The sequence below is a fragment of the Notothenia rossii genome, assembly GCF_949606895.1.
Source record: "Notothenia rossii genome assembly, chromosome: 1".
In the NCBI taxonomy this organism is placed as follows: Eukaryota; Metazoa; Chordata; class Actinopteri; order Perciformes; family Nototheniidae; genus Notothenia; species Notothenia rossii.
Window position 1 is genome coordinate 92,908,204 of NC_136912.1, and position 11,542 is coordinate 92,919,745.

The 11,542-nt window shown below is 42.4% G+C and overlaps 1 protein-coding gene across 1 annotated transcript; it reads left to right on the forward strand.

Annotated features, from left to right (window-relative positions):
• The first annotated feature begins 616 nt into the window (after nucleotides 1-616).
• LOC307045870 (ubiquitin-protein ligase E3A-like) lies at nucleotides 617-10,078 on the forward strand. Its single transcript, XM_079691867.1, has 7 exons — nucleotides 617-922; nucleotides 2,254-2,298; nucleotides 2,433-2,695; nucleotides 4,417-5,621; nucleotides 6,373-6,517; nucleotides 8,872-9,077; nucleotides 9,737-10,078. Coding segments are annotated over exons 2-7 (2,148 nt in total). The 5' UTR covers nucleotides 617-922; nucleotides 2,254-2,296; the 3' UTR covers nucleotides 10,064-10,078.
• Nucleotides 10,079-11,542: the final 1,464 nt, after the last annotated feature.

The following is an 11,542-nucleotide window of genomic DNA, read 5'->3' on the forward strand; positions in this document are numbered from 1 at the left end:
ATACTGACTGAGCCACTGCCGGAGTAAATTCACAAGTTACTCTGCAGTATACAAAGTCAAGTAAACCTTTACAGGCTTTTAAAAACACAATAATGCATCAATAACTATAATCCAAACGTGTCATATATATTTTTATGAAATGGGCAAATTTGTATTATGAGTACTTTTACTTTTAGTAGTACTGTACTAATTATTTGTATAGCACCTTTCATTCAATCATTGCAGTCCAAAGTGCTTCACAGTAGACAATTGACATCTCTTAAAATAGTCAGAGAAAACTGATATCACACAGAATACAGTTACCAGCAAAAGTCATTCAAAATAAACATAAAAAGACCATAGAATAGACATAGAACAAAAAGAAAGTACGTATAGCTGACAATACTTTTGTACTTTTACTTGAGTAACATTTTGAATGCAGGATTCTAACTTTTAATAGAGTATTCCTACACTTAAGTACAAGTTCTGAGTATTTTTCTCCGACCTCTGCCAATGTAAGTCAATGGAGAAAATGTATTTTTGGGCCAAAATGACGTCACTGGAGTTGTAGTAGCACCGTTTGGCCACTGGGGCAATTTCCCCAAAACACGGCTTCAACGGCCGGCTTGGTTTGGTTTGACAGCGTCGCGGTGCATTCTGGGATACATGGCGCTCATGTTTACAAGATGGTAGTGGAGGATTTTTCGATCTGATTTACAAACAGAAAGTATTAACGCTTGATTCCTGACGTATTGACTCTTAAATCCTCCTTTAGTCTCGGTTTCCATCGAAAAGTGGACTCAGTTTTAAGAAAGAAACGCAGCAGGCTCTCTTTGCTCTCAATGTGTTTTAAATAGCAGAGGAGATTATTTTTGCACAGTCACTGACAGACACACGGACCAACAGACACACAGACAGGACTATACCTTTGATAAATACACAGGTAAGTGCATTCATCTGGTTTTAATGTGCTTTAGTGTAGTGTTCACCTCCCTAGTTTGTTTATGTATTTGATAATAAGCTAGCTAGAGGCTAATCTGAGCATTAAACACAGAGCTGAGTGACAGCTAGCTTCAGTCAGCTGTCAGATTTGTGCAAGATCATAGTTGGTGTTGAAATGTGGCTAAAAAAAACTATGGGAGCACATTTCTGTCATTGGGATGGAAGTAAACATCCTGTTGGTCCAAACAAAATACAAAATAAAGTGACCTAGTATGTCAACATATTCAGAATCTCAAAAATAATGACATATCTAAATATTGACAACATAATGACCTCATATCTCCAAATGATGACCTAAAATCTCAAAAATAATGGCTTAGTTTCTCAAAAGAATGACAACATAATGACCTAAAATCTCAAAATAATGGCTTAGTTTCTCAAAAATAATAAAAACAAATATCAGCAACAACTTCGTTATTCAAAATAAACATTTATATTTTAAAATAATGAGTTAATATTGCAAAATTATCGTAAAATAATAATGACATGTGTAAAAAAAATGACAAAAAAATGACTTGTTATGTCACAATAATCACAGATTTAAAAAGATGATTCAATATCTGAAAATGTATAAAAATGTTTCTGGAAAATGTGGGAATCTTGATGAATTATTTAGACATTTTAATGCTATTAATTATTTTCAGATACCAGCTCATTATTAATAGTAATTAATAATTCCTTATAGCGCTTTTTCCATGACCCAAAGCGCTTTACAGATACATATTTATACTGTTCATGCTCACTGCTTGGAGCACTTCGGGATTTGAAATCAAATATGAAGTGCTTCATAAATGAAACCCATTATTATTATTATACATGTAACGGTCATGTAAAGTGGACAATACCCACAGGAGCAAATTCAGGTGAAGTGTCTTGCCCAAGGACACAACAGCAACGGCAGGTTTCGCCCCCTTGAGCTGATGATCAATGCACAGCCTACTGCGACCACACCGCCCATCTTCACACCTCAAAGTCATCGAGGCGTACAACATTAATTATTAATTAATTAATTAAGTACACATTAATATCATACATGTACTGTGGACAATACCCACAGGAGCAAATTCGGGTGAAGTGTATTTCCCAAGGACATAACGGCCCGACGCAGTGGCGGCGGAATCGGGTTTCGAACTGGAGTTCCCCAACGCCCCCTTGATCTGATGATCAAACGCACAGCCCACTGCGCCACTCAGCCCCATTATTGCGAGAATGTGTTCATTTATGATGTCTCACAATATCTTTTTCATTTGTACGTTATTGTTTCTTCCACAGGACTGTCTATTGGGTCTGCAGGAGTGTCCCTGAATCCAGCCGAATGTGAGTCTCCTTATTTAGCTCAACTAGTTGAACAAATAAACCTGCAGTAATTTAAACATGTATGTACTTCATTTCCTTCCCATTTCTGTCCTTGAATCCTCTGTTTGACTTCCTGTTTCCTGACCCCTTTACAGGAACAGAGCGACTGCAAAGCATCTAATCGAGCGCTACTTTCGGCAGTTAACCGAGGGCTGTGGAAATGGCGACTGCACGAACGAGATTTGTGCATCGTGTCCCGACTTCAGATCACTGGATAGCAACACGGCGGCCGCCAAAGCGCTGGATCTGTTCAAGGTTAACGCCAAACTCTGTAATCCCAACCCCTCCAAGAAAGAGCAAGACTCTGATCTGGTCAATAAGATGACGGACGTTGGAAACGCCAAAGAAAACTTCTCAGGTAACTCACAGCTGACTTTGTCACTATATCAGATACACGGTTACTGTGTCCAAAACAATTCACATGAATTACACTTAGGTAGTAGTTATACTGGACATAGCAGTAGTGGTAGTCAAATAATGTCCAAGTATCTCAAAATAATGACAAACGATCTCAAATAATGACTTAGTATTTCAAAATAATGACTCAGTATGTAAGACAACAAGAAGAATCAGTCACACTCAAAATAGTAGTAGTTGTAATCAATAATTTTGGCCCTTTTTTGAGATTTTTTCCAAAATAATTCGCATACAAAATTGATAAATAGCAATCCGGCAATCCTTTAAAAAAAAGTTCTGCTCTAATTTTAAACAACTTCTGAACACACTTGGGAAACAAATTCATTTCGGGTCTTACATACTTTATGTGAGTTTTATATCAAAAAATGTCAAAGCATTGAAATGAATAAAAAGAGCTTGATTTGTGGTTATAATCCAATCAATTAACGATTCGTAGAGCCCTCATCTGTAGCGTGAAAAATTGATCCGTCTATTTTTTCGATATGTTTTCCCCAGCACGCTTAAATGTATTTTTTGCTGCATCAATTACACAATATTGTTGTTATGTTCAGTATTAAAGGTGGGGTAGGTAATTCAGTTCAGAAACACTTGTTGTTATATTCCATGGAATGCTCTTAACATCCCGATAGCAATGAATACATTAAATGCTTTGACAATAAATACATAAAAACTTTCATCTGTGGAGGCCGTAGTGCTGTAAAAAGTAGAGATGTCCCGATCCGATCACGTGATCGGGGATCGGAGCCGATCACGTGATTTTCAAAAGATCGGAATCGGGAGAAAAAAATTGGGGATCGGGATTTTTTTTTTTTTTTTTTAAATACTTTTTTTTTTTTTTTTATTCAATGTTACAAAACAAAAATGACCATGTTCAAGTCTTAAAGTCATCCTGAGGCCTTAGTTTTGGTTTCAAATTACAGAACATCATGTATGTGTTGCTTCTTTGGGGCTTGTTTTCAGAGACCTGGTTGCTTATTTCTCTCAAATCTGGCAACAGAGTGGGCGCAGTGTCTAATTGTAGCAGTAAGCTAACGAGTACTGACAAGCTTTATTTTGTTTTGATCCAATGCTGCACAACTGAACTGATCCAATGCTGCTGTGAAACAAAGAAGCTGTATCCATGTTTGATAGAATATCCAATTTAAATAAAAAAATAACCTTAAGGGACAACTTGAATGCTTTTTTTCTTTTTTTCCTCTTAATGCATTGCATAAAGATCGGATCGAGAAAAATCGGTATCGGCAAATTGTCAAAATCAAATGATCGGAATCGGATCGGGAGCAAAAAAAGGTGATCGGGACATCCCTAGTAAAAAGCACGACCAATCATCTGAGCCGGCCCGGCTAAAGTAACTGGATGGCCTACCTGCCTGTCAGCCTTCCATCTGTGAACACACTTATCTCGTGCCCTCATTGGTCATGTGCGCGTTCGTGTGTGTTGGAGGAGGGGCTCTGTAAGGAAGTGGCAGATTTTTTTCCGGTTGTGTATTTTCAAATTCTAGCGCACTCGAGCTGGTTCCTCCATTCTTACCTAGCCTACCTTTAACTAGATATCAAAATGTGTCTTTTTAAATATGACATTGTATTGTGTATATGGGTTGATCTGTATCCAACACACGGAGCACACTGTACTTATGTAATGCATTTTGACTGTTTTGTCCAGATGTAAATCACCTCACAGAGAGCACAGTGTGTACCATCCTGAGTTTCTGCGAGGAGGGAGGGGATTACTCCACTCTGATCCACGTCCTCGGCAGGATTTTCTCCAACGCAGAAGCCTTGATAAAGAGTTTCAGGAGCGACGAACCCAACATTTCTAAAGCCCTGGACTCTGTTGAAGCTACAGATAATGACAACCCTGAGAAGAAGACGCCAACATCAGAGGAGGCGGGGGCTTCTTCTTCTGCAGCAGCTTTTCCAGATGAGGATGTTTCTGATCCGTCTTTGGAGGTTCTAGTGGACATCAGCGCCTTGAGGAGGGTCTACGACAAACTTTTGAGCCTGGACCGGGTAGATGCGGCTCTCGTGAACGCCCTCATTTACCTCACTCCCAATTTAGAGCTGGACCTGGAGTACCTCGATGTGTACGGCACAAACCCAGAGTACCTGAACATCTTCGTCGTGGTGCTGGAGAACACGAACCTGCACAGCCCCGAGTATCTGGAAGTGGCGTTGCCGCAGTTCTGCAAAGCCATGTGCAAACTCCCGGTAGCAGCGCTCGCCAGGCTTGTGAAACTCTGGGCTTCTTACGGTTTGACGCACATCCGCCGCATGATGGAGACCTTCCAGCAGCTCATCACCTTCACCGTCGTAAGCAACGATTACGACGGGGAGAATCTGGTGAATGACGACGAGTCGGTGGTGGCCGGGACGCAGTGTTTGAAGTTGGCTTATTACGCGAGCATCCTGGCGGGAGATGTGGACGTGGAGCACAACGAGGAGGACATTGAAGACCCAGAGTCCGATGAACTCACCCTGCATGAGTTGCTAGGCGAGGAGCGGCTCTATAAGAAGGGTCCGCGGGTCGACCCTCTGCAGAAAGAGCTCGGGGTCCGATCCGTAGACTGCATCAAACCCCTCATCCCCCACGAGGAGTTCGTCAACGAGTCCCTGAACGACGTGGTGGAGATGGACAAAGATTTCACGTTCTTTAAGGTCAACGCCGAAACAAAGTTCTCCTTCCAGAGCTGCCCCTTCATCCTGAACGTCATCACCAAGAACCAGGGGCTGTACTACGACAACAGGATCCGGATGTACAGCGAGCGGCGCCTCACGGCTCTCTACAGCATGGTGCAGGGCCAGCAGCCCAACCCCTACCTGAAGCTCAAAGTGAGACGAGATCACATCATCGACGACGCCCTCGTCAGAGTGAGTCCAAACGCAGTGTGTTACTGATTTCATCCTGATCACATTTGGGACAGTTTGAGCTTACAATATTAGAAATCGCTTTTGATATGGAAGCCGATTTCCAAGAATGAATGGTTTAAATTGTACGAAGAATGTTTTAATGGACTGCATTCAAACAATGCTTTTCCAGTGCGACCCCTCAAAGCAATTTACGTATAAAAGTCAGCATTTACCCGTTCACACACTTTCATACAGAGACTGCCATTCAAGGTGCCACACACACACACACACACACACACACACACACACACACACACACACACACACACACACACACACACACACACACACACACACACACAGTTGGCCTTGCGTTTGGGAGTCATTTGGGGTTAAGTATCTTAACCAAGGTCACATCGACATTTACTGCCAACCATGTCTTGCTCTGGAAAGACTGTAGTTTAAATATATGTTTGAAATGTGTTTAAAATATATGTCAAGCTGAAGACAACTACAGTCTTTCCAGAGCAAGACATGGTGGGTAGTAAATGCCGATGAGGTTAAGACACTTAACCCCATATTGCTCCCAAACGCATTCTTTTTTTGAATCAGGTTTTTTATTAACCGGCTTGGTGCCAAAACAGCTGCCTTAGACTTTCGGATCAGAATTATTATTACGCCGTTAAAAGTTAAAGCCCTATTACGGTTGCCTGTGGGGAGAAACTGAGTGTTCGTTTTTTTTCTATCACTGAATTAAACTCTTGTGCTTCAGCTGGAGATGATCTCCATGGAGAACCCGTCCGACCTGAAGAAGCAGCTGTTTGTGGAGTTTGAGGGAGAGCAGGGTGTGGACGAGGGCGGCGTCTCCAAGGAGTTCTTTCAGCTGGTGCTGGAGGAGATCTTCAATCCAGATATAGGTCAGACATTTAATCCGTTTTTAAACATTTTCTTCCCATGTCTACCTGTTTTTTTAAATAGTTTTCTTGAGAAAAGTCTTTCCGTGAGATTAGGGCTGCACGATTTAGGGAAATAATCTAATTGAGATTTTTCTGACAGATATTGCGATTCGATTTGCGATATTTGTTTTTAAGCGACCCAACGGAAGTCTATTGTCAAATGCGGCCATATCTCCGGCTAGGAAGGTCGTATCAACGTGCTCCCGTCTCTAGCACCCCCGCAGCCCGAGCTACGAGTGAAAGAACTAAACTTACATGAAACTTCCGTTGGGTTGCTTTAAAGTTAAGCTTCAGTTTCAGATTCACCCTGTAATAGATGGATAACATGTGATGGAGCATTACTAACCTGACTCAGATGGTTTCACCAAACCATCTAGGAAAGCTCCGTTGGAAGCCATTTGGAAAAGTATTTCAAAAATACTTGGCAGGTGATTGGATCAATCTGTCTATCACCTTCTATCATGGGCCACTTCTGATTGGTTAACAATGGCTGGTACATGTGGAGCACAGCACTTCTGATTGGTGTGGATGACTGACACACAAGAAGAACAAAAAAATATCGCATCATTTAAAATCTCGATTTGGATTTAAAATCGATTAATCGTCCAGCCCTACGTGAGATTCATTACGTCTTCCTAAAATACAGAAATGTTTGTACCTGTTATCTTATTATCTTTAATCCATTTGAAAACATTTTACAATAAGTGGGTTCAAAGTCTAAGTGTCATCTTCAAACCAATTCAATTGACATCTGTAGAGTTAACCTTCCTGTTGTTCCGGTAACATTTGAAATGTTTTTATGTTGGGAGGAAGGTTTGTTTTATGTTGGTTTCAGAAAAATAACATGTTTGCCTGTAAACTACGTTTTTCAACGAAAAAATAATCATGATCTCCTTCATTCGATTTTGGATTTTATTGAAATTTAGAGCGTTTGTGGTCATTTCTTTTTCTCAGAAATGAGGTTTGATTTTGTGCATGAGGTCTACTGACCATACATTTCAAAAAGAAGAGCAGCACTTGTGGTAATAAGTAGGAATACAGTTGCCTTAATTGGTGTGACACAAATTTGGGTGACCATTTATACCCACTTCATAAATAGTCAAACTGGGAGGAGAAAAGTCAATAGGAAGCAGCGTTTCCGCCAGGGGGGCGTCTTGCCGTCAAAATAATAATCAGAGAGAAGATCGAGAGTTTTTATCGCTTGAAATTACGAAAAGGAAAAAGGACATCCCTCTGTTGGAGGGGCAAAGGAGTCTGGTGGAATTATTTTTGCCGCCAGCAAAGTGTGTTCCTGTGACGGAAAGTGTACTGCCGGCGAGCCTTGACTGAGGGTGCTAGTGGAGCACCCGAGTGAACTGCGAGCGCCGGAGCCTCGCAGCGGCGCAACTGAGGCTCCGTGGTGAACTGTGTTAACATGAAGCGCCGTTTGGGAGCCGAAAGAGCCGACTCTTCTTAGTGAGCCGAGCCAAATGATCCAGCTCACTAAAAAGAGCCGGAATTCCCATCACTAATATGTAACGAGATAGTGGGTGTTTCTCAATGTCGAGTAAAGCTGCTCCAGAGCCACTATTTCAAGCATGCTAGGTCATCGAGTGCCGCCGAAGGACTGTTCCAATGTCCAGCATACTTGGAATTCTACCGAGCCCGGCGTACTTCGTGCCAGGAAGGATTCTTGCCTCGCTTCTGAAGCAAGTGACTCGGAAGACAAGCGTCCTTCAGATTGAGAAACACCCAGGCCGTTTCTCAATCGCGAGCTATGATCGCGAGTCACTTGCTTCAGAAGCGAGGCAAGAATCCTTCCTGGTATTCGGAAAACGAAGAGTGCAACAGGCTAGCAAGTGTGCAGGTGTGCGTCATATGAGAGGCCCCGCCTTACATTTTCCGCCACAGATTTGGGGAAATTGGTCTGTGCGCAAAGCATTGTGGGGATTTTAAGACCGCGGAGTCTACACATGTGCAGCCTGGAAATGACCCCCAAACCAAGGACGCGGCCTCGGTGGAATTCCAAGTAGGCTGGAGATTGGAACAGTCCTTCGGCGGCACTCGATGACGTAGCATGCTTGAAATATTGGCTTGGAAGCCAGTTTCCTCGAGATTGAGAAACGGCTCCAGAATCTATAAGGGACGGCTCAATTCAAGTCACGTGACACAACGTGACACAACGTGACACAACGTGACGTCACTCGCTCTCGGGGTGGACGCCCTCTCAGCCCTGGTCTGGCGGAAACACTGATAGGAAGAAAACACAAGGGTTAAAAACATGTTTCTTTACATATTGTCTTTTGTCTTAACATTCCCTTTGACTCTTCGAACAGGGATGTTCAGCTACGACGACGACACCAAGCTGTTTTGGTTCAACTCGTCCTCTCTGGAGAACGAGGCTCAGTACACGCTCGTTGGACTCGTTTTGGGACTCGCCATTTACAACAACTGCATCCTGGACGTGCACTTCCCCATGGTCGTCTACAGGAAGCTGATGGGCAAGAAGGGGATCTACCTGGACCTCTCCGACTCACATCCAGTACAGTAACTTCCTCCAGAGTCAATATGTACAGTGGAAGATCAGTTACCAATATATTTTAGAGACAGCTTTAATCACGGCACAGTGTTAGAATAGCAAATGGACAGTGCAGGTGAAGGGCAGAAATCAAATAAGTATGCAAACTGATTATTTAATGTTTAATGTTGTTTTTATAGGCAATCATTGAAGCTTTGTTAGTTCCAGGTTTAATATGTGCAATAAGTTCATTTCAATAAGTTCTGCAATAAACATTGAACCAGTCCGGCCCTCGGCTAGAACCCATTTTAAAATGTTGGCCCACTGTGTATTTGTGTTTGACCCCCCTGTATTAGACTATTCAAAAAAAGATTCAAATAAGTGGGGGGACGGCGATCCCCCGCGTCCAACGACCACTACACCACTGGTCTTTACTTTTCTATATTTTTGCACATTAAACAAATAACATGTAAAATGTTAATCAGCAGTCTTTAGAGATTCTAGTTGGCAGATTTTCTTACTTCCTGACCGAGCTATGCTGGCAGTTACCTCCCCTTTCCAGTCTTAATGCTAAGCTAACTCATTCACATCTTCTCACTTAACTCCTGTCATGAAGCATGTGAGCTTATTTTCCCAAACTCTCAAACGCCTTCCTCGAACAGCAGATGTTTCTCTTCCTGCAGGCGCTCTTCCAGAGTCTGAAGGAGCTGCAGGAGTACGGCGGGGACGTCGAGAAAGACATGATGCTCACCTTCCAGATATCACACATGGACCTGTTCGGAAGCCCCATTTTATACGACTTAAAGGAGGACGGAGAGGAGATCCCTGTCACTCAAGAAAACAGACAGGTGGAGTGTTTTGTGATGAATGTTCAGAAAAATGTTTCCTCTTTAATCTCAGATAATGTACACTTTTTATTCCTCACTATAGAGTGGTGCAGTGATGAGTCCTTATACCCGGAAGTGAGTCAGCATTTAACCACTTCCTGTTCGCTCGTCTCGGATTTTTGAACTAGTTTTTGGAAAATATCTGGAAATAAGGTCTGCGGTTGATCGTATACCTCCTGGGTTTTAGGAGGAAGTGAGGTAACCTGCCACCCAGGACAAGAGACGAGCATGAATACATCATTTCCCCACAAAAATATCATAAATATAATATTTTGAGAATTCATAACTTTGGAGGACAGCAGGCTATTACTAATATTTAAAAAAATTACATCTCACTAGAAGAAAAGCACAGATGGGATTTAACACTCAGAAAGCCACTGAGTGCGTTTGATTTCGGATTACAGCGACACACACAGGACGAGGCTATTTAAAAAAAAAATAGCACTGTCCTCCGGATTCCTGCTGGACGCCAGAGTCGCGAAGAGCCCACGCTAAATTAAATTAAATGTGTCTACTTTTACTACCAGTTGCTGCAAAAGTTGCCGATTTCTCATCCACGATTACGTCACTTTCGCCGCCTAAAACCCAGGAGGTATACGATCTAGCCAGGGCCGCCTTAATGCACGGGCTGACCTGGGCTGAAGCCCAGGGGCCTACGGAGATCGGGGGCCTATCATGAGCCAATTAAAAAAATAAAAATAAATCTTTTTTTTTTATTTCGGGTGTTTTTTTTTTTTTTTAAATAAACAAATTCTTGGCTTTCAGAATAGGAAACTTTCATTTCCAAAATCACACGATAAATACATTTTTGAATCTTGTAAAGGGAAGACGACAGCTCTCCCTCGCCACTCTGCTGTTCCACAGCGCCGCCCCCCTCCCTCCACTGAAATTATTATTGTAAGACGTAGAGTAATGATAGATAACACAGCAAGGTCCGTTACAGTTTGTTTTTATCTGATTTTAAAAAAACAAAGTCTTGGCTTTCAGAATATTAAACTTGTTTCGGCAAATTCAGATGATAAATACAACTTTGAAGCTTGTAACGGCATAATTACAAGCGGAGAACGGAGTAACGTAACGTCACAGCAGGCATAACAACAGTCGATGTTTCTCGTGAGGGTTTTCCCCGGGAAACTAACACAATACACACAAACGCAAATATACACAAACACCCACACGTCAGAATGAGAATATGTTTCACATGTGACTTATTCAAATTGCGAGTGATTGAGTGAAGAAAAAGTTTGAGTGGCGCTCGGAAAAGGAAATTGTTGAGGGAAAAGGAGTTTCGAGACAAGCAGCTGTTACAAAAAATGCCGACGCTTACAGGTTATTTTAAACCTGTAGGCCAGGATGAGGAAGAAGGACAGATGAGTTCTGTACCGAGCGGTAGCGGTGCCGGCCGCGGGGCCTCGGAGACAAGTAGGCCGTCTGGTTCTGATAGCGATGGAGTAGCGGGAGAGGAAAAACAGACAGGAGGGTCATTATCTGTTGGAGGCGATTGAGATGACGACGAGGACTTGCTACGTGGAGGGGAGCCAACGGCAACCGGACAAATACATGAGGGAGGCCCGATACGTCACTCATATGGAGGAGAGGACC

Coding starts and splice junctions, on each gene's coding strand:
- LOC307045870 (XM_079691867.1), top strand. Junction 2,696..4,416: donor CGCCAAAGAAAACTTCTCAG/GTAACTCACAGC, acceptor TGTTTTGTCCAG/ATGTAAATCACCTCACAGAG. Junction 6,518..8,871: donor GATCTTCAATCCAGATATAG/GTCAGACATTTA, acceptor CTCTTCGAACAG/GGATGTTCAGCTACGACGAC.